Consider the following 22,474-nt stretch of genomic DNA (forward strand, 5'->3'; position numbering starts at 1 on the left):
CATGTACATACGTAGAGGGCGCTCCCAGGGCCCAAGCGCACACATGCACCTAGGTTTTCGCACCAGCACACACCCAGAGGACGCAGACGCACGCCTAGGGGGCGCTCCCAGGGCCCACGCGCACACGCACGCACACACACCCCCTGCCCTGCCTCCCGCCCCCGTCCACCTCAGCCTCCGCCTCCGCCTTCGCGAGGCCGAAGAGCGCCTGTCGCCCTTCCAGGCCCGTGCGGGGCGATCCCGCAGCCTCCAGGAGGCGATCCAGGGAGGCTCGAGGCCTGAGCGGGAGCCCGGAGGCGCGGCCGGCATGGAGGCGCTGCTGCTGAGCGTGGGGTTGCTGCTGGGCGCCTACGTGCTAGTCTATTACAACCTGGTGAAGGGGCCGCCGTGCCGCGGCATCGCCAGCCTGCGGGGCCGCACGGCCGTGGTCACGGGTGAGTGCCGGCTGGCGGGCAGGGGGCGGGGAAGCCGGGACGGAGGGGGCGGTGGCCCGCGGGCTCAGCTCGGTTCCCGCCCGCCCTCCGCAGGCGCCAACAGCGGCATCGGAAAGATGACGGCGCTGGAGCTGGCGCGCCGGGGAGCGCGCGTGGTTCTAGCCTGCCGGAGCCGGGAGCGCGGGGAGGCGGCCGCCTTCGACCTCCGTCAGGTGAGGGCGGGCGGGGCCAGGCGGGACCGTGAACAGAGGACAGTCACACCTGGGACACAGGAGTGAGCAGAGCAGCTCGGGGCGGGTTTGGAGGAAACGCAGCCCCTGAAAGGAGAGTGCGGCTCGGTTCGCCAAGTGCAGAAGAGGGGATGCACAGGTCTTCTGGTCACACAGCAAAAGGGCACCAGACCTGAAGGAATTAATTGCTATTCTAAGACATTTAAGGACCGGTAGAAGTTACATTAATGAAAGAGTCGGAAAGGGAACAGCAGAGGGAACAGCATACGCAAAGGCCCTGAGGCAAATTAATTGGTCTGATTTAAGAAACCGATGAAAAGGTTTAATGAGGCTGGAACACAGAGTATGAGGAAAAGAGGCAAAATGAAGGGGCCGAACACTCTGAGCCAGGGCCAGGTTCTGAGGGCCCTTACAGACCCTACTGAGATCAGATTTTATAGAATGGGCAGTGGAGATCCAGTGAAGGGTCTTCCACAGGGTCTGGACTGTCAGAATAGCCTTTTGGAATGAACCCCTTGGTGGCCGTGTGGCGTCTGGTTTGGAGGGGATAAGAGTGGGTTGGAGGACACCAGTGAGAAGTCTGTTGTAGAGTTTAGGGTAAACAATAATGGGCAGAGGGTATGATAATATTAATCATAGCAAGTGCCTATGCACGAGTGCGTGCCAGGCACTGTTCTAAAGATTTTACATATATTAACTCATTTAATCCTCACAATAACTCTGAGACAGGTACTATTATTATTATTCCCACTTTACAGAGAACGAAGGCTCAGAAAGATTAAGCATCTTGCCCAAGGTCTCACTCTAGTAATAGGCAAAGTCAAGATTTGCATCCAGTGTTCACACACTTACCCACTACATTCTAACGCCTAGGGGCAGATCTTAGTAGTAGGAGGAGTTGAACTCTCAGAATCTGGTGCCTGGGGAGGGGGAAGAAGAGAAGGGTGCATATGACAGCCCAGCCCTTCCCACTCCACAGGAGAGTGGGAACAATGAGGTCATCTTCATGGCCTTGGACTTGGCCAGTCTGGCCTCCGTGAGGGCCTTCGCCACTGCCTTCCTGAGCTCTGAGCCACGGCTGGACATCCTCATCCACAATGCCGGTGAGGGGCAGCAGGCCCTGCAGGGGGGCAGCGGGTGGCCAGGGGGCAGCCGACCCCTCCAGCCAGGCTTTGCCAGGGGACGTGTGGGAAGGATGCCCCCTACCACCATCTCACATGGGGGACACCGAGGCCTCCAGGAATCCCTCTGGAGCAGTTGCTCACACCTAGCCCCTGCCCCAGGGATCAGTTCCTGTGGGCGAACCCGGGAGCCCTTTAACCTGCTGTTGCGAGTGAACCACATCGGCCCCTTCCTGCTGACACACCTGCTGCTGCCCCGGCTGAAGACATGCGCCCCCAGCCGCGTGGTGGTTGTGTCCTCAGCCGCCCACCGTCGAGGCCGCCTCGACTTCACACGCCTGGACTGCCCGGTGGTGGGCTGGCGGCAGGAGCTGCGGGCATATGCCGACAGTAAGCTGGCCAACGTATTGTTTGCCAGGGAGCTCGCCACTCAGCTTGAGGGCACTGGCATCACCTGCTATGCAGCCCACCCAGGTGAGACGTGGCTCTCTGGCTGCTCTGCTTTGTTTTGATTCCCCCTCTCCCATCCTCGCCCCCATCCCATGCTCCCCCAACCTCTCACTGAGCCACAGAATCTCAGGGTAGGAAGGAAGTCTGGTCCAAGGAGAGAACTGTTCCTTGCTGATCCCGAAGCTAGGCTCTCCTTGTCTGGGATTTTCCTCTCACACCACAAACTTGGATGCTGACTGCTAGGTAGGGTATGGCAATGAATAAGGCCTAGGTTCTCACTCCAAGGAGCCATCCACATGACTGAACTGACTATAACATGATGATAATGATGATGTTAGCTAATAATTATTCATTCAGGGAGCATTTACTGAGTACCTACTATGTTCCAGGCATTAATCTCAATGCAGGGGAGGTAGCAGTGAACAAAACAAAGACCTTATCCTTGTAGAGTTTACATTCTACTTTAGAGAAGGGGGAGACAGCTAATAAATAAATATATACGGTGACAGGTGGTGATAAAGTGCTACGGGGCAAGATAAAACAGGGTAAGGGGACTAAGAAATGACAGGGTTGGCACAAGAAAAAGAAATGTCAGGGAGTGCTATTTTTATCTATGGCAGTCAAGGAAGATGTATCTGAAAAGGTAACATTTGAGTAGAGGCCTGAAGGAGATGAGAGAATGAGGCATGAGGTTTTCTGAGGAGAAGAGTTAAAGAACAGAGTAAATAGCGAGTGCAAGGGCCCTGAGGCAGAAGTGCCTGGTGTGCTTGAGAAAGAAAAGGGAGCCTGGTATGGTTGGAACAGAGTGAGAGCGGAGAGAGTGGCAAGAGATGAGGAATAGAGATGGGCTGGGTCATCCGGGGTCTGCGGGTCCACTGGAAGCATTTTGTCTTACAGTCTGAGTGATTTTACTGATGACTAAGACCCATCCCTGCCTTTAGGGAACAGGTTCCAGGATAACAAGATTTGCCCCACCCGTATTACCATACTGCATATTAGATAATCATTGCCTAAGGCTCGTTAGTAACTATAATAGTGACAATAATAATTATAGATAACCATTATTACACTCCATGCCTCTAACGTCCGAAACAGTGTCTGGTCTACTACAGGTGTTAATAAGTGTTTGCTGATTAAACAAAGGAATAGGAAAAAAGATGAGCTAGTAGAAAAGGTGGAGAGAGACAGAATGGTCCCAGGCTGGGGACACAGCATGAGCAAAATCTGGAAGATGAGGATATATAAGGAGTTTGGATGGAGAAGAGGAGCTTGCTGTTAGAAACGAGTGAGGTCACCTTGTCGGGGCCCTAAATACTACCTGGTAAATACTACCTTGGTTTCCCTGGAACTGGACTCTGTTCCCCACTCCCTTGTAGCGCTGTTCTTGCTACTTTTACCCTGGGCCCTCACCCACTGTCCTCCCTGCTCCTTCCTTCCTTTCTTCCTGTCCACAGGGCCAGTGAACTCGGAGCTGTTCCTGCGCCACGTTCCTGGATGGCTCCGCCCACTTTTGCGCCCAGTGGCTTGGCTGGTGCTGCGGGCACCACGAGGGGGTGCCCAGACCCCCCTGTACTGCGCTCTGCAGGAGGGCATTGAGCCCCTCAGTGGGAGATACTTTGCCAACTGCCATGTGGAGGAGGTGCCCCCAGCTGCAAGAGACGACCGGGCAGCTCACCGGCTATGGGAGGCCAGCAAAAGGCTAGCCGGGCTTGGGCCTGGCGAGGGTGCCGAATCTGATGAAGATCCCCAGCCTGAGGACCCATATTCTCCGAGCAGCCCCCACCCTGAGGAGACCACGGCTTCTGAACTCTACCCCAGCCCTCAGAGTTCACCAGACTTGTCTAAGGTCATGCGCCGAATTCTGGTTAAAGCTGAACCTGAACTCCAAACCTCCTAACCCCCAGGCCGGGAAGCTTTCCAGGGCACCTGGTGGGCCTTGAAAACCTTAGCTGTGTGCCAGGCCACGCACTGGGCATTGAGAGGGTTGCAATTTTTACCTCCATGGTTACCTTCTGGGGCTTCAAGCTACATCCTGGACAGCTCGTTTCCTGATGGAAGGAAATAAAGGGTGATGATTTCTTCCTGAAGAGTGACCGTAACCCCAGATTGAGAGGTGGGGCGTAGTGTGCCAGATCCGGCTTCTCAGGAATTTGAATTTCGTATTTTCCAGGCCCTACCCTCAGGAATGCTGATCAGCCGTGGATGAGGGCCTGGGAATTTGTAATCTGATGCACTGCCAACACTGAGAATTACTCAGCCGGGCCCTTTTCGACCGTGTAGCTAGGTAGTTGCATTATCCCCTTTTTCCAGAAGCGGGATTAGGCAGCCAGGTAAGGGACTCGCCCAAGGTCTCCCAGCTAGTAAGAGCAGGGGCTGAAATTGGAGCCCCGGCGGGCTGACTCCAGGGCCGGCCGCTGTAAGGTGGGTGCTGGGAGGTGAGAAAGGGCAGGGCGGTTGTTATCGAGGCGCCCGGCGGGAGTGGAGGGACGCCTTTGAGGACTGAGCCCCGCTATGGCGACCCCGTGCCATAAAGCGTGCTGACCGCCGCGGCTTGAGTTCTGGCTGCTTCCTTCGACACGCCGGCCCCGCCTTCCGCCGCCACACTTCCGGTGGGGCCGCGGCCGCGGAGGGGCGCGGGCGGGCGGCCGCTGGGGGTGGCGGGATAGGCTGGGCGCGGCCGGCGGTGCGGGCGGGCGCGGGGTGCGGGCCGGCTGCTGCTGTCCAGGTCTCCGCGGCCCCCGAGGGCCCTCCGTCCCGCCGGCGCCATGGGCAATTGCCACACGGTGGGGCCCAACGAGGCGCTGGTGGTTTCAGGTGAGCGGGCAGCGAGCGAGGGAGGTGGGTCTGGGACACCCAGGGCCTGGAGGGTGTTTGGGGCGGGGGCTGTGCCTGGGAGGGCGGGGGCCGGGCTGGGGAGCGAACGGGGAGGGGCCAGGCCGGGGAAGGACTCCGGGGGTGGGGCCTGAGCCTACGGCGTTCCGGGCCGCACCTGAGACCCCTTCCAGGAGGGACCCCCAGTACTCCCATTTGCCGTGCTCTGCGCCTTAGGGCACGGGCCAGGGTCTCCCCCGCCCTCCCCCGCCCTGAATGTTTAACCGTGTTTATTCCCTCCTTTCTCTGCTTCCTCCCCTGACAGGGTCTCCCCTGTGGCCTAGGGGATCCCGAACTGAATGAAGCCTTGGGGTTCCGGGAACAGCCTGGCCGGATGCCAGCGCCCGGGACGGGGGTTGGGTCGCAGGTGCACGTCTGGGGAGGGACCCTGGACGTGAATCCTTGGGCTCTGGGCACAGACCCGTTAATTCCCAGCAGGCTGGGTTTGCTGGGGTTAACTGGCACTGCCCGCCCCAGGGACGCGGGTGCGGCCTCTACAGAAACCTGGCTCTGTGTTGCTCTGGTTGCAAAATGCTGCAGGCTCCAGAATTTCTGTGAGCTTAGGTGGGGCTGGGGGACTGCAGTATTGGGGAGGGGAGAGATATCTTGCCTTAAGGCTGCTATTTAAATTGTATGTTTGGGTATCTTGGGAAGTGGCAGAAGCCTTTCAAGCCACCAATTCGTGCAGCCCCTGGCACGGGTGCTGGGGAGAGGCTGTGTTTCCTGACAGCTTGGAGGCCTGTAGCTGCAGGAATCCCTCATATCTTCCCACTGTCAGTGTGGCTTCTCCGCCTGTGCAGAGTTGTTAGGGCCGGCTGCAGAATGAACAGGAGAGGGTGGGCTGGGCCAGGGCTTGTAGCTGCCCACCTTTGAGAGGTGTGATGAATCCATTGGGAACTTTCACCCCAGAACATGGCCTCTGGCTCAGTTTGGATCTCAAAATCCATCTCTCCCCTGGGACGGGAAATCCCCAGTCTCCCTAACTAGCACCTTACTCCAGTGGAGGAATTAAGATCCTTCACTTCCCTAGGAATTCCCTGGCGGTGCAGTGGTTATGACTCCATCCTTCCACTGCAGGGGGCCCGAGTTCGATCCCTGGTTGGGGAACTAAGATCCTTCACTTCCCTGAAAACCAGAAAAGATAGCCTTGGGGTCACCAGGGAGACCCCCAGAGAGCACTGAGGCCAAACCTGCTCCTCTATAAGAACTAGGCCAGTCTCCCAGCCACCACTCCTAAAGAAGGTTTTTAAGAAACCCAAATCTGCATTGCACTTGGTTTTTCTTGTGGGATTTCTCTCTAGAATCCTAGACTCTGGGCTGAGGAGACAAAAGGTCCAGTCCTGTCTTTGTGGAGATCCTTGAGACTGAGGGGCAAGAGGAACCCCTGAGATGGGCTGCTCTGTGCCTTCCAGTTGCCAGAGGCCAAGGCAGTGCTAGCTTCGAAGCTGTTTTAGGGGTGCGGAGAGGAGGCCATGCTGAGAATTAAGAGGACTGGAGTCAAGGGAGGGTGGAAGAGAAGAGAGAGAGAGAGACAATGCCTGGCATAATATTACCTTCGGATTTGAGATGATCCAGCTGAGCTGTGGCTCTCTCTAGCACGTGGACTCCCAGCCCGGCGCCCCCCTGCCCCATTACTTAGGCCTGCATCTAAGTCCAGGGGCATCTCACACAGCCTACTTTCAGAAGGAGGATGTTGATAGATTTCATGATCATCTTTTCCACTTGAAAAGTCTGGGGGTTCTTCTTCTTGTGTAACCCCCCTCCTTCATTCTGTAATGTAAACTTTTCTGCTCTGTTTCCGCTTTTGGGAGTTTGAAAGGGGAATCCAAATTCCATACACCTTTCTCTCTTCTCTACATTAGGTCAGAAGTTCTTAGCCTGGAGTTTGTGGATAGAAGGTAGAGGTCTTTGTACTTGGATGAGGGGAATAGTACATTTTTATTCACACTAACCTAAACTGATATTCAGCGTTTCTTACGATTATTAACGTCAGCAACAATCCATGATAGTATTAGCAGGTATTTTCCTGTCGTTCTGCCTTTGTTGCAGGTACTGTAAGAACCATTTATGCTCATCACTACTTTGAAATTAAGCCAGTTGTTAAAATATCTACCACGAGATCTTATTATTTAATGTATTACACAGAGCACATATTACTATATCACACATTTGGTTGTTTTAACATTTTGATAACTTTAATTTGTTTCTTCTGTATCTTATTTTATGCATTTATGAACATTTGGCCATTACCAGACTACTAAGGGGGATTTCGACTGAAGAAATCCCCCTTGTATGGGAGTTCCCTGGTGGTCTACTGGTTAGGATTCGGCGCTTTCACTGCTATGGCCCAGGTTCAATCCCTGGTCAGGGAACTGAAATCCCACAAGTCGCGCAGCACCGCCAAAAAAAGAAAAATCCCGCTTGTAGAGTTGTAGATGGTCTTCTTGACTAGTAGGAAGGAAAGGGTGGAAGAGGGGCAGGAAGGGAAAGGAGTGTTCCTGAGAGGGCGGACTGGCGCCTGTGTTTGGGGAGGGCTAAGAGTAGGACAGAGGTCATCATGGGATATTTTTTGATTTTTCAGCTTGGTTGAGGACAGAGCAAAGGAAAGCAGATTGAGTTAGAAAAAGTGAGCTAACATTAGGAGAAACTTCCAGGTCTGGAGACAGTGAGAACTAGGGAGGTCAAGGAGGGGCCACCTAAGCGTCCTCTTTTGGGAGTGGTGCTCAGTGTGACCAGGAAGCTGGGGGGAGGAAGATGCCTTCCAGGGGAGGAGGCTGCTGGGGGCGGGACAGCCTGGCAGTCCCAGCTTCCTGTTGTTGCTACCCCTGGGAACCTGGCCATGTTGCCCTTGGCCGAGGCCCCGCCTGAGGCTGCTCCCAAGGTCAGAGAATGAGTTAAAGGTAAAGGGCGGACAGCCACCCTGGGCTCCCCCACCCCCATCCCGCCCCGTGCCACTACCACCACCCCTCCCACAGCAGACTGAGAAGTCCCGGGGCGGGGGGGGGGTGGGGGTGGGTGGGTGAGGAACGAGGAAGTGATGGCTACTTTAGAAGTTATCCCCCGACATGAACCCCTAGGTCTGGCCTGGGTCACTGCAGGAGGCTACCACAGCAAGGAAGCTGTGCCCCAGCCCCGACCAGGCCAGAAGAAGTGGAACAAGATGTGGTTTTGGACCCTCTTCCGGTTTCACTGGATCCCGAGATGGTTTGGGTTTCAAATTGACTGCTTGTCCTTAGCGGCTTCCCTTACCCCGTCCCCAGGGCAGAGAAGCCTGCAGCGGCTTACCTTGAGCAGCGGCCCGAGAACCCGTATCTCCACAGACCTAAGACCTCTTCCTGCCCCTGTGCACGCTGCAGGGCTGCTCCTGGTCCCTGGGCCTCGGGCTCGGCTGCTTGCACCCTGTGCATAGAGCAGACCAGGAAACAGGGCTGGCCGCTCAGTGGGCAGTGCCAGACACCGGCCCTCTGACTTGGCAGGCCCGACGCTCTTGCGGGGTCCTTGTTCCTTTGCCTCCGCCTGTTTAAAACTTGTCTCTGGTTTGTGGTTCTCTCTATTGTCTCTGCTCGGTTGTCGGCCTGACCACCCACCCAAACCCAGGCTCTAGACCTGCAGTGTCCGATATGGTAGCCACAAGCCACAGGTGGCCACTTAAATTTAAGTTAATTAAATTAAAATTCAGTTCCTTGGTTACACCAGCCACATTTCAAGTGCTCAGTAACAAATGTCCCTAGTAGGTGCTTTGTTGCACAGCACAGCTGGGGAGCATTTCTACTCTCGAAGGAAGTTCTCTTGGACAAGACTATTCTAGAAGTCATCCCCCCACGTGAACCCCTAGGTCTGGCCTGGGTCACTGCAAGAGGCTGCTTCTACCCAGCCTCCCTGACCCAGGTATCTTCCTCCCAGTGCAAAGTGGTGTTTCTAAAATGCAAATATAACTGTTGCTCCTTAGCTTAAATGATTCCCCCATCACTCAGACAGACAGACAGACAGACACGCACACACACACACACACACACACGCACACACCTCTCCTTGGCCTGATACCTAAGACATACACACACACACACACACACACACACACACACACACACACACACACACACACACACCCTCTCCTTGGCCTGATACCTAAGACACTCCGTGATCTGCCCTCTGCCCCTCCACCCTGCCTTGTCCCCTCCCAAGGGGCCTGAGAGACACTGTAACCCAGATATACAAAACTACGCCCTGACCTTTGACCATGGGAGGCAAACACCCTAAGGCTTTCCTGAAAACCCGTTTGTGAACGAGGAAATGATGACACCCACTGGCATTTTCCCCATTACGTTTCCTTTGAATCGTCTGTTTCTGAACATGTCTGCACTGCAAGTGAACAGCCCCTCTTGCTTTTACTGAGTTTTCTTGAACTTGTTGAGTAATTTTGGCATCAGCAGAAGGGTTTGTGACAAGAATTTCAAGAATTGATTTTTCTCGTTTCTGTATAGAGAGCTGCCGTATGCATCCATGGCATGAATCAGGTCGTGGCCAGGTTCAACGTGCTATTTAGTTGATACACAGTTTTTCCAGGAATCACTTCCTTTTTAGGCCTTTTCCCTTTCTCTTTTCCAGTTGGTACCATGAGTTGGGCTCTGTTATGAGGCCTTGCCTTCCCCATCCACTCCCACAAGAAGAACGAATTCACTCTGAACCCCTGGGAGTAGAGAACCAGCCTCACTGTTGGACACGAGCAAGGCCCCAACCTTGGCTCAGAGTCTGTCTTCCCTTAGCCTCCCACCCGCATTCCCTCTGTGACTGCACTCACCGTGATAACAGGCAAATCGCATAGTACGACCATCATCCCAGGAAAAGGTCCCTCCTCCTAGTCTCACCTCTTTTAAGATAGGAATTTTATCTTCATCTCTGTTTCCCTAGCATGAAAAAATATTTGTTTGCTGAATGGATGGGTGAATCAAAGATGGAAGCTTTTCCATTCACTCCTGCCCACTGACCTCTCATCTGTTCTCTGAAAGCACTTACATTCTGAACTACTCATTTGGCTACCCTCCTTTCTATGCAAATTGCCTGTCTACCAAACTAGATCCCAAGGCCCTTAAGGGCCTACCTTCCATTTATTTGTAACCTCAGCTCCTGGCACCCAGCAGTGGGAGTTGTCAAGTGTCAGAGCAGGCGAAGGCCCAGCGCCGCTGTTGGCGGCATGGAGGGTAGACAGACCCAAGAACTGACTGACCAGCAGTGGTTTGCTTTGCTCTCCAGGGGGCTGTTGCGGTTCTGACTATAAACAGTATGTGTTTGGCGGCTGGGCCTGGGCCTGGTGGTGTATCTCCGACACTCAGAGGTAAGGGCCTGGGGGCCAGCAAACCGGGCATCCTGGTGGGCAAGGGAGAAAAGGGTTTCCATCCTTACCCCCTTCACCCCACAGGTCAGCTAGAGCATCTGCCACTTGCTGCCTTCCACTCTGGGGGGTGGGACCTCCTAAGAAGCAGATGAAATGGGTTACACAGGGATGCAGGAGGTCTGTCTGTGGGCACCTCCTCCTTGGTGGGTGTGCTTTTTTCCATTGAGGGCATCACTTCTGTCCCAGAGAATTCAAGCAGAATGCTAATGCCCTGATTCTAGCTCAGAGTTATTCACGAAGCCTTAATTACACACCTGTTTGGAGTGGGTCTAAGAAGGGAAGGGCTGAAGGGACCCCTTACACAAACCCTCACCTGTGCAGGCCCTGGGACAATGCAGGCAGGGCCTAAATGGCAGAGAATGGATGTACAATCTGAAGGGGCTCTGACAGTAGCGTGTTAAAGACAAGGGGTAGGGATCTAAGGAATTGGCTCTGGGGCCGGGCAAGACGGCTCTGGACCTCCTAAATCAGTCTGGAGAGACTTACTCGGGGAAGGGAGGTTTCAGCTCCCCAGAGGGCCCACCGTCAGGCTCTACCTGCTGGCTTTCCCAGAGCCTGCCGCAGGGCTGGACTTGGCCTGGGCCTCTCCTGCCCCCTCACTGCCCACCCAGGAGGAGATGAGGCCTGGCCACCTCTCCACCAGCACCCCTTCCTGACTATGGGAGATCAGGCGAGGGGCCCAGATTCTTCCAGGCCAGGATCCAGGCAACACAGGCAGCAGAGCTGCGAAAGTGCGGGCATGTTGGCGGCGGTGGGGGTCATCTGAAGGGGAAGGAGCAGAGACTCCAGTGAAATCCCCTTCCTGGATCCCAGCCCCACCAGTCAGCAGAGAGATGCCCCGTGGCCACACTGAGCTGCTAGTGCTTGGGGCTTCAGGGAGTCTGAGGGTGTTGGCTAGTGTCAGGGGCATGGGAAGCATGTCACCACTTTTAAACTTCACTGATTTCTCACTAACCCCCTCCACTGTTCCATCTCTCCCCGCACTTGGCCCTGCCTGAGTTGAGGGATCCCGGGGGACTCTTCTGGCCCAAGGCCAAAAGCGTCAGAGAGTAATCAGTACTGGTCACAGCTTCCTCTCAGGCGGATCCTAAGCACTCCTGAGGGGCCAGCTGGCCTGTCAGAAGCCGTGAGGTGCCCTCCGCAGAGACACTGTCACCCCACCCCACCCGCCATGGGACGACAGAGTATCTTGTCAAGACACCTCGACATACAGCCATGCCGAGAGTGTTTGCCATTTGCCCAGAGACCTGTCCTGCCCGGGCATCCACTGCTGGGGCAACACCCAGCAGCCCTTTCTCCACATCCATGGTCCCCCCTCCGTCTTCTTGCTCCAGGGAGCAGAGCCCCAAGACAGGAGGGCCAAGCTCCTCTGACAGCAGGCTTGGAAGTGAGGGGTGGGGGGCCCTTGTCCTCATCCTAGGAAACTGATCTCCCACATCCAGGCTCAGCATCCTCCCTCTGGTCCCACTTGCTGGGTAGTCTGAGCCTGCAGCCGCTCCCCTTCCTGGGCCCTGTTTGGGGCAGCCCCTTCCCCAGCCCCTAGCCTGCTTGGGGGACATCTCCACAAGCTGGGGCCTTTATTTCCCTAGGCTGGCAGGAGCCTCTCAGGTCAGAGTAGAGGTTTCTAGCCCAGCCTCCCTTTTGAGATACTTTCCACAGCCATCCTACATGTCACCCCCCTTGGTGTCAGCCATTCTTCTCCAGACTCAGGGAAGTTCCTCCTGCTGCACTTTGCTGCCACATCCTGTCCTATCCTGAGGCCCTGATGTGGGCAGCTCTCTCTCCCTTGCCTGAGTGATTCCTCCACCTCTGGCATCTGAGCTGCAGCCTCCCTCCTTCGCTCCCTTACTCCCTCCCTCCTCCCTCTTTCCTGTCTCCCTCTCTCCTCCTTCCCCAAAAGAGAGCTTGGTGGGCTCCTGTCTGAGCTGGGTCTAGAGTCCTCTCAGACCCAAGGGTGCTATTTTTAGGGGCTCAAGTGAAGGCAACCTTTGCACATCTGCATGGCTGGAGCCCCCAGGGCTGGCACTGCGAGAGTAGAGTTGGGGGATCCACATTGCCTACTGCTCCCCGTCCCCCCAGTCCACCTGCTTCTGCTCCGTCACCTCAGCCTCCCTCCTCCCTTCCTCTGGTGTAAGGAACCTTCCATGCTGTCCACAGCCTGGCCTCCGCCTGGACCAGCACCCTGCACACACTCTCACACACGCTGCCCTAGGAAGGCCCAGCTAGGGGGGGCCAGGTAGCTTTGAAGCACTTGGTTTCCTTTGCCATGACTCTGTGCTGTGCCCAACTCTGGAAATTCCAAAGTGAATGACTCCGTTGTCTCCCACTTGTTGTTCCTGTGAATATCCTGGCAGGGGCGCACTTTCTCCCCCAGCCTTCCTTGAGACACCCTTCCCCCCCAGATCAGGAAATCCAAAAATCTAGGGAGGGGGCTCTTCTGGCCCTAAATTGCCTTCTTAGTGATATGAAGCACAAGCCTTGAGGGTTTGTGCCCCGAGCAGGATTCAGTATTTTCTGTGGCTCATTAATCCCCAGAGTGGCTTCCCCCGCCAATTCTGGAAACACAGGTTAGCCTGTGTCCGGAGGGTGGAGCTGAGGCCATCTCCCAGATTGTGCCAGGAATCTCCTGGGAAAGTGAGGTGGTGGGTAACCCAGGTGCCCTATGCACAGGCCTCCCAACCTCAGATCACGGGCTCAGGGCATTGGCAGACTTTTCCTCCAGCCCAGCAGCTCCTCACTGGAAGGGTATGGGGGCTAGAGAAGAGACCCAGAGGCCTCAGGCCAGCAAGGGGGTGTCTCTGTCCCCCTACGGCCCTAGGCTGAGCTGGCAGCGGGGTGGGGGGGGAGCTGAGGTGCTAAGAGCAACCCCGCCCCACCCCCCAGGCGTCAGGCTTTGGGTGCTTGTCTGGTAACCACTGTGTGTGTTTGCTGTGTCCCCTCCTACCCCTTCCTGTCCCTACCTCTCCCCACCCCCTGGCTGCTCCTCAGACTGTCTCTGGAGGTTATGACCATCCTGTGTCGCTGTGAGAATATTGAGACGTCGGAGGGGGTCCCGCTATTCGTAACAGGGGTTGCACAGGTAATAACCCACCTGCTTCCCTCCTCTGTGTCTAACCTTCTCTCTTCCTGCCCTGCGGGGCCTGGCAGGCAGGCACCGGATGGACTCCACTTCTGAGAGTGTGCCTTTCTCCCCTCTGCTCCCACCTCTGCTGCTCTGGGTGGCAGGATGGATCCCTGTAGATCCCCAACTCCCTTGCCCTTGCTCACTGAGGCTGCTAGCGGGGAAAGGGCGAGGGCTTCTGGAAGCTCTGCCCAAGTCTGCCAGTGGGGGTCCTTGGATGACAAGCCTAAATTGGGAGTAAGTTGAGGCAGGAGACACAGGCCCTTTAGTGACAGAGCTGGGCTGTCTGGGCGGAGGGTTCTGGCCTAACGACTCCTACAGAAGTCCTAGTCCTCCAGGCACCACGGAGCCCCTTGCCAGCCCCTGCTCCAGGCTGACACCTCAGTGTCAAGCCCTAGTCCTCCCTGCAGGGCCAGGAGATGCGTCCCATGGGGAGTTCTGTTCACCCCGCCACTTGACGCCCCCCAATTTCCTGCCCCTGATTTGTGTCGAGGGACCTTTGAGCAGATTTCTTGTCACCGGACTTCAGCTTCCGCATCCGTGAAATGGGGAGAATTACGCCCTCCCTGTGCCTTGTAGGAATATTGGAAAGGCGAGTAGAACAATATGAGGGCGCTTTGGGATTTTCAGGGAAGAAGTGCTAGAGGAACCCCATCTGTACCATGAACACGATCTCATGATCTCACTTGGAAAAGCAAGTGACCTGCTGTCTCACTCCTCACTGCCACGCAGCCGTAGCTATGAAACCCTTTCTTGAGCAAGGGCGTTTAGCAACTCCAAGTGCTTTCTTCATGACATGCAAGTTCCCATCTTCATTGCTTCATTCACCAGCTCCCTGTTGAGCACCTTGTCAGCTCCAGGCACTGAGGAGGCAGCGATGAACATCAGAAAACCCCTGGCTTCTCAGAGCCTGCATGCTGGCAGGTCCCCAGGCTGGAAGAGACCTACATGTCACCTTACCCATCCCCTTCCCTCTCATGAAATTGTCTTCCGGCTTCTCAGGCAAAACCCTTGCACCACCACACCCTTCCTCACCCATCGTGTTATCCCTAATGGGGAAGGGGACTGTCCCCATCGCACCCACCCCTTGTAGCCACAGGAGGGAAGGCTTCAGGGCAGAGGCCTGAGAAGAAGCTCAGAGTACCTTGTGTGGAATGAGTAGGGTCCAGGCCTCTCTCGACCCGCTTCTAGAGCAGCCTCATCTCCCTCCAAACCCATGTTCTACTTGAAGCGGCTGCAAATGCCCAGGTCCCTTTTCAGCTGGGTGCTGTGGACCCTTGAGGACTCAGGTTGTCTGGGCAGAACAGCTCTTTGTAGGATTAGTGCTCCTTGGCCAGGAAGCTCTAGTGTGACCCCAGCCCTTTCCCCCACTGGCCCACCTGGCCCCAACCCTAGAGGGTGGGCTTCAAGTCCTAGCCTGTTGCCAGGTGGAGGGACCAGGCCAGGATTCCCTCGCAGGGGGCAGACTCCCAGCTTGCCAGGCTACAAGGCAGAGCTTTCTCAGCAGCCTCCTGGGGCATCCCAGGGTGTGAGCAGACCCAGGGAACAGGTGAGGGCCATGTTCAGATGGCATCCCTGGACGGCCCGCACAGCACGGCCTAGAGGACCAGCATTTATGTGCTGTCCCAGGACACACACACAACTACATCTGTAGACTCTGCCTACCCCCACTCCTCCAGCCCAGACCACCCACAACCAATTCTCCTCTGCTTCCCTTTCCCACTCTTCCAGCCAGGCTGACCTGAGCAGAGGACACGTGTGCACGTGGGTAGCACACTCCACTCCTTCCTGTGAGCCATCTGCACCCCACCCCCCGCCTGCTTTCCCACCCATCTCCTCCTCACATGCTCCCAGCTCTGACCCCTTAGAGGGTCCTCCCCCGCAGCAGGACCCCTGGCCCATCCCAGCCGGAGCAGTGAGGTGTCGCACTCTTTCCCCGCACCCCAGGCCCTGGGCCCCCAGACCCATGTCCCTGTTTTGCGTTTCTTGGCAGGATTTCCCTAGAGATTATGACGTTGCAGCCCCGCTGCGAGGACGTAGAGACGGCCGAGGGGGTAGCTTTAACTGTGACGGGTGTCGCCCAGGTATAGTAACTCAGCAGCCCCGCGCATGTCCGTTGAGCTGCCTCGTCCCCATGCTGGGGTTTGGGGGGGAGGAGGAGAGGACGGCAGCCAGGGGCAGTCTCCCTCCAGCGCCCCTGCCCCCACCCCCCCTGCCAAGAGTGTCATCGCCACTGGAACACCCTCGGCCTCTTGGCCGCCCAGCAGGACTAACAGACACCCCTTCTCTCCCCAGCGGGCCCGCGGAGGACAGAACCAGTGCTGAGAACTCCTGTCTCACTAACCCCACCCCGTTCTTTGCAGGTGTCAGAAATGCCAAGCCCCAGAATCCAAGCCTTCCCTGTTCCCTGGGTAGGGGGCTGCAGGGTGGGGACCAGAGGGCGAGGCCACGTGAGGCAGGGGAGCTCTGGAGTCGGAGGCTGCGTTATCTTCCCAGCTCAGTGCCTGGCCAAGGGGCTTCCTGCTCTCCAGAAGTCCACACAGGGCAGGTTCAACCATGTTCTAGGCCTCTGGTGAGGGGGTTGTCGGCTTAGTGCCTTGGGAAAGAAAGGCAGGAGGATGCCCACCCTCGGTGGCGGACCCCGGACCTGTCTCCTGCCCTGTCCCGGCTCTCTTTCCTAGTCTGTCTGTCTGTCTGTGCCCCTATTGCTCATTCTCCTTTTTGCAGAGACCTGCAGGCTGAGGGGCAGAGAGTGGACTGGAGGGGTAGTGGGGAGCCCCAAATGCCCAGGAGGGAGGCCATGGCAGGGCCTGGGGCTGCCAGTGAAGATGAAGTTTCTCAGTATGAGTTCCTCCTGTCTTCTCCCCACTGGAGGCCTCAGACAGACTCCACCCCCTCCCAGCCCCTAGGCCTCCAGGTCCTGAAAAGGAGGGGAGGGGTACCATCACCATCCTCCTGGGTCTGGGGCCTCCGTCTGCCTCCCTCCAGCCTGGCTCAGGCGCCTCTGTGACCACCGGCAGGTGAAGATCATGACCGAGAAGGAGCTCCTGGCCGTGGCCTGCGAGCAGTTCCTGGGCAAGAGTGTGCAGGACATCAAGAACGTCGTCCTGCAGACCCTGGAGGGGCACCTGCGCTCCATCCTCGGTGAGGCCCTGCCCAGCCCAGGGACCCCTCTGCTGCCTTCAAGGAGCCTCACAGTGTCCCCAGGCCATGGCCAGGGAGGGGACAGGGCGAGCAGAGGGTTCTGTCTGTCAGTCCCACTGAGAGGCTTCTAGCTGAAAAGCTGATACGTTTTCCGTCAAGTATTTCCTTTCAAAACATGAGGTGACTTGAGTGAAGAGGAGGGCATTGAAGTAGGGGGTGAGCGGCTGCCAGTCTGGTCAGGCACCTGGTGCTGCTTGGGACACTTTTCCTCATCCTGCCTGGACCCTGCAGGAGGAGGCTCAGTGTTAGACACTGTTAAGAAGAAACTGAGGAAGACCCAGCTCTGACCGCGTGACCCCTGCGTACACTCACACCTCCACCTGCATGCCTCCTCCCTTTCCCAGCTGGCTGGGCCCCTGGGGAGCCAGCCCACGATCCTTCTGCCCTCAGGGACCCTGACAGTGGAGCAGATTTATCAGGACCGGGACCAGTTTGCCAAGCTGGTGCGGGAGGTGGCAGCCCCCGACGTCGGCCGCATGGGCATCGAGATCCTCAGCTTCACCATCAAGGTGCAGTGTGATGGGAAGCCTGTGGCCTCTGCGTCCATCCGGGAGTGGGGAGCTTGGCCAGAGGAGAACCTTTATGCCTCTGACTGTTCCCAGGGATGACTCCCCCTTCCCTCCCCAGGACGTGTATGACAAAGTGGACTATCTGAGCTCCCTGGGCAAGACGCAGACTGCTGTGGTACAGAGAGATGCCGACATCGGAGTGGCCGAGGCTGAGAGGGATGCAGGCATCCGGGTATGTGGGCTTTCCTTCCCAGCCCCAGGGACAGGGAGCTCAGGGGTGGTGGGACCACGGTTGCTCAGGGGACCCTAAGCACCTGTCCCTCCTGCTCCCAGGAAGCCGAGTGCAAGAAGGAGATGCTGGACGTGAAGTTCATGGCAGACACCAAGATCGCCGACTCCAAGCGAGCCTTCGAGCTGCAAAAGTCAGCCTTCAGTGAGGAGGTCAACATCAAGGTGAGAAGCCGTAGGGCATCCCGGGTTGGGGCTCAGGGCCCAGGACTTGGCAGCCAGCCTCTGACATGCTGACCACACTCCCGCCACAGACGGCTGAGGCCCAGCTAGCTTACGAGCTACAAGGGGCCCGTGAGCAGCAGAAGATCCGGCAGGAAGAGATTGAGATTGAGGTCGTGCAGCGCAAGAAGCAGATTGCAGTGGAGGCGCAGGAGATCCTGCGCACAGACAAGGAGCTCATAGCCACAGTGCGGTGCCCCGCCGAGGCCGAGGCCCACCGCATACAGCAGATCGCCGAGGGCGAGAAGTAGGTGCCACTGGTGCCCGGGCTGGGGGATTAGTCCAGCTCCTCTGCCACCCATGCACTCCCTCCACTCCTGACCGAGCTTGGGGGCCCCTTCTCCCCCACTGTGAAGTAGGAGTGACTGACCCTCCTCCCCCGTGGGATTGTTGTTAGGAAGACTGAATTAGGTGTAGGAGGTTTAAGGGCCTGGTATGGGGCCTGGCACAGAGGGCACCTCTGCTTGGTCCCCTCTCTCATTTGCATCTGGGAGCCAGTGCCCTCTCCTTGGCCAGATCCAGAAGGCCAGGGCACCCCCCTCTCGTGGGTCCCCCACCCCTGACACCTGCCAAAGCAGAGGCTCGGGGCTTGTTGGCCCCCAGGCAAGGCTGGAGGGGCCCCTGGCACTTCCCACTGATCCTGCCCACCCGGGCTTCCTCAGGGTGAAGCAGGTCCTCTTGGCACAGGCAGAGGCTGAGAAGATCCGCAGAATCGGGGAGGCGGAGGCAGCAGTCATCGAGGCGATGGGCAAGGCAGAGGCTGAGCGGATGAAACTCAAGGCTGAGGCCTACCAGAAATATGGGGACGCAGCCAAGATGGCCTTGGTGCTGGAGGCCCTGCCCCGGGTGAGGCTCCCACCCCAGCCTGGGACTGGCTGGGCAAGTGCTGGACTTCTCTGGACTTTGTCCGTAACACAGCGACAGGCTGGCTGGGAGGGTTAAATTGGGGAGTACTCAGCAGTGGGGAGAGAACCCCACAACAGGCATAGGCTCATCCCTAACCCACTGGGCCACCTGACCATGAATTGCAAAGGAAGGCCACCCAGGCTACACTGGGATTGGGTGAGGTAGAGATGGGAGGGAGAGATGCTGGACAGGGCAGGTGGATGGAGTCTGAGTACCAACCAGCTCCCCCCCCCCCCCCCGCCTCCTAGATTGCTGCCAAAATCTCCGCCCCCCTGACCAAAGTCGATGAGATTGTGATCCTCAGTGGGGACAACAGCAAGGTGACCTCAGAGGTGAACCGACTGCTGGCCGAGCTGCCTGCCTCTGTGCACGCCCTCACGGGCGTGGACCTGTCTAAGGTGGGTGTCTAGCCATCTGCGGTGGGTTGCCCAGGACTGGCCCAGGCGGAGCGGTCGGCCGGGGGCCCCGGAACCAAGGCCTCATGGCATCTCCCATCTTTGCAGATACCACTGATCAAGAAGGCCACCGGTGCACAGGTGTGAGGTCCCGAAGGCTCACACCGTTCAGCAGCCACCGCCCCCTCTTCAGCACCCGTTTTAGTACCACAGGGACAACGGGAACGTTACTGACTCTGGTGCCTTATTTTTTAGGGACCAGGAGTGCTGCGTGTTCAGGCCTCTGGCTGTCTTCCCTTCTCCCCTGTCTCTGTCTGTCTCCGTCCTCTTCTCCTCTACCCCACACCCTCATTTTCACTGCCACATTTGTCTGGTTTGTCTCTTCCGCCCTTGTCTCCCCGTACGGTTCTTCCTTTGTCTGTTCGTCTTTTGCCCCCCCCCATCCTCTACACATCATGTAGTTTACGCTGAAGATGTTGAGTATAATCATTGTCGGTCTGTTGGGGGGTGGCCCTGCTGCTCCTCAGAATCCTGGTGCCTTGAAGTTTTCTGTGCATCTGTCCATCCCCCCTGTGGCCCCAGCCAGAGCTTCAGCATGGGTGCTGGGATTCTGGGTAGGACGGCCACCCTGCCCTCTCCTGGCCTGGTCCCTGCCCCCAGGAAGCCCCCAGCCTCGCACACTCTGGCCCTTCTCGGTCCGGGTCATCTGTGGCTGCAGGCCCAGGGCCAGCACCATTCACTAACCCCGTGCCCAGCCCCAGGCCTGCTCTCATACCTTACCTCTTTCTCCCCCGCCCAGGGGCACGGAGGGAAGGCCTCCTGTGTAGAGCAGCTCCCTCAGTTTACTACTGCCTTAGGAGGCCCCTGCTTGTGCTCAGGGAAGTCCCCTTCATGGACATGTCCCTACTAGGCGGAGTGGGGCTTGGTCCCAACTCTGCTAAGCCCTTCTGGGATCAGGATCTAGCCCTTCTGGAGACTAGAAAGTGTAGAGACCCTCTTCCTACTAGGGCTGTACTGTCCTGGGTGTTGGGCTGGGCCCTTCCAGTGGGCAAAGCTATGGCACCCTATACAGAATCCAGTGCTGTAGACTGGCCAGACTCCACACCCCTTGTGCCAGCTTTCTTCCTGGCCAGAGTGATTAGGTTCCAGCCATGGGGAAGCAGCCCAGTCCTCTGTGTCCTTGCTCCAGTGGAGGCAGAAGAGCCCAGGACCCAAGCATCCTGTGGTCCCAGTCCCCCACCCCTTGCCCTGCCCCAGCCTGTGTAGCCGTTCCTGCATGTGGATGCTGCATGTGTGGTCTGGGGCTTGGATGCTGCACTGCCCCGCTGCCCGTCCCTTCTGGTAAAATAAAGATCTGGTTATGCCCACACCCTGTATTGTGTCTTTTGTAAGGGGAGAGACTGGGAAGCAAGAACCAACCAGGTCCCCCACCCCTACACCCCTTCAGCCTGAAAGCTGCACTTTGCCTGTTCTTCCCCACCCTAGCCACTGGGGGGCACCAGCACCCAGGCCATGACCCCTTAGCATCCTAGAGCAGGGCCGCCATCGCCCAGGTGCTGAAGCCAGACCTGAGGCCAGGGAGACCTGGCTCCACTGCAGACAGAAGACGGAAGGGGCTGCCAGGTTCACTGCACCCCTGCCCATCCTGAGCCCCACTCGGTAATGGTGACTCATTTCTCAAGAGCGTGAGCGCTGGAGTCAGACTGCTTGGGTTTAAATTTTAGTTCGGTTGTTCATCACCTATGTAATCCTGGGCAGGTAGCTTCATCTTTCTGGGCTTCAGTATTTGTATTCATTTTACAAATTTAATCCTTCCTATGTGCCAGGAATTGTCCTAGATGCAGGGGAGACTGCAGTGAATAAAACCAATCCCTAGCTTTTAGAGCTTACATTCAGGTGGGGGGAACAAAATAAGAGAAACTAAATACACAGTATGTTAGATAATGGTGTGTGCTAAGGAGGAAAATAAACAGGGAAAGGAATAGGAAGTTCGGGAGGGTGTTGAAACTTTAGTGTGAGGAAGGCCTCATTGAGAAGGTAGCACTGAGGAAAGCAAAGGAATGAGTCATGCAGATATCAGAGAAGAGCTCTCTGTCCAGAGCCTCTGACACAGAAGTGTGTCTGGCATGACTGAAAAACCAGCAAGGAGGTCAGTGTGTTTGGAAGTGAGTGAATGAATGAGCAGTGGGGTGAGTGGTGGGAGATGAGGTCAGGATGGAAACCTGTTTCTGGTTCATGTAGAATCTTAATGGGGCCTATTTTTGCCTTTGCTCTGAGATGGGAAACCACTGAAGGGCTTCGAAAGAGAAGTGATGTGATCTGACACATGTATAAAGATCATTCTAGGCACTGAGACAATCCAAGGGAGACATGAAAATCTTTTCCAGAAATGGTGGAACAACTGAGTCTAAATGAGAAAAAACTTGGGACTTCCCTGGTGGTCCAGTGATTAAGACTCCGAGCTTCCAACGCAGGGGGCGAGGATTCGATCCCTGGTTGGGGAACTAAGATCCCACATGCTGCACGGCAAAAATACATAAATAAATAAATGAGAAAAAAATTGAGTCACAAGCCCTACCTCATTCCATATATTGATACAAAAACTAGTTTGAGATGGATCATAGATCTAATGTAAAAAATCAAACCATAATGCTTATAAGACAAGAGGGAAATGTTTCTGTGACCTTCGCACAGGCAAGATTTCTTAGGACAAAAACAACAAAAATAAAGCACTAACCATAAAGAAATTAGACCATCAAAATAAGTCTCTGTTCATCAAAAGAAACTTAAAATGAGAAGGCAAGCATAGTCAGAAAAAACATTTACAGTATGCGTTTCTAACAAAGGGCTTGCATCTCATTTAAAAAGAGCTCCCAGGGACTTCCCTGGCAGTCCAGTGGTTAGGACTCTGCGATTCCAGTGTTGTGGGCCCTGGTTCAGTCCCTAGTCAGGGAACTAAGATCCCACAAGCGGCTGGTGTGGCAATAAATAGCTAAATAAATAAAAAGAGCTCCCACAAATCAATAATAGACAACACAATACGAACGTCACTCTGAATGCTCTGCTGAAAATAGAATGGAGAGGCTACAGCTGCTTCTTACCTGTATTGCAATAATACAGGTGAAATATGATGGTGACTTGGACCAATGGGGGCTGGTGAGAAGCACTCAGATTCTGGATCTATTTTGAACTAACCAGAGTTGCTGACATTGGGTATAAGAGAAAAAGAGGGGAAAGAAAATGCCCTCAGTGTGCCACGTTCATGAATGTAAAGACAGTATTACAGGGACTTCCCTGGTGGTCCAGCACTTCCACTGCAGGGGGCACG

At 56.2% G+C, this 22,474-nt stretch overlaps 2 protein-coding genes across 5 annotated transcripts; both read left to right on the plus strand.

Annotated features, from left to right (window-relative positions):
* The first annotated feature begins 246 nt into the window (after nucleotides 1–246).
* DHRS13 (dehydrogenase/reductase 13) lies at nucleotides 247–4,322 on the plus strand. The gene is made up of 5 exons (XM_029212114.1): nucleotides 247–434; nucleotides 528–646; nucleotides 1,644–1,767; nucleotides 1,948–2,259; nucleotides 3,690–4,322. The coding sequence occupies exons 1-5, from the start codon at nucleotides 308–310 to the stop codon at nucleotides 4,130–4,132; spliced, it is 1,125 nt and encodes a 374-aa protein (XP_029067947.1). The 5' UTR covers nucleotides 247–307; the 3' UTR covers nucleotides 4,133–4,322.
* A 518-nt stretch (nucleotides 4,323–4,840) lies between these two features.
* On the plus strand, nucleotides 4,841–20,513 carry FLOT2 (flotillin 2). Of its 4 annotated transcripts, XM_029212113.1 has the most exons (12): nucleotides 5,309–7,987; nucleotides 10,360–10,441; nucleotides 13,490–13,580; nucleotides 15,616–15,706; nucleotides 16,643–16,766; nucleotides 17,217–17,335; nucleotides 17,454–17,567; nucleotides 17,669–17,788; nucleotides 17,878–18,092; nucleotides 18,508–18,691; nucleotides 19,000–19,149; nucleotides 19,255–20,512. In XM_029212113.1, the coding sequence occupies exons 4-12, from the start codon at nucleotides 15,632–15,634 to the stop codon at nucleotides 19,291–19,293; spliced, it is 1,140 nt and encodes a 379-aa protein (XP_029067946.1). In that variant the 5' UTR covers nucleotides 5,309–7,987; nucleotides 10,360–10,441; nucleotides 13,490–13,580; nucleotides 15,616–15,631; the 3' UTR covers nucleotides 19,294–20,512. The 4 variants fall into 4 exon arrangements, with proteins under 4 accessions (XP_029067942.1, XP_029067943.1, XP_029067946.1 ...); XM_029212109.1 differs by lacking the exons at nucleotides 5,309–7,987; nucleotides 13,490–13,580 and adding an exon at nucleotides 4,841–5,049 and having other exon boundaries at nucleotides 19,255–20,513; XM_029212110.1 differs by lacking the exons at nucleotides 5,309–7,987; nucleotides 15,616–15,706 and adding an exon at nucleotides 4,890–5,049.
* Nucleotides 20,514–22,474: the final 1,961 nt, after the last annotated feature.

Source organism: Monodon monoceros, unplaced genomic scaffold (assembly GCF_005190385.1).
Source record: "Monodon monoceros isolate NGI ecotype Baffin Bay Population unplaced genomic scaffold, NGI_Narwhal_1 Super_Scaffold_9, whole genome shotgun sequence".
Lineage (NCBI taxonomy): Eukaryota > Metazoa > Chordata > Mammalia > Artiodactyla > Monodontidae > Monodon > Monodon monoceros.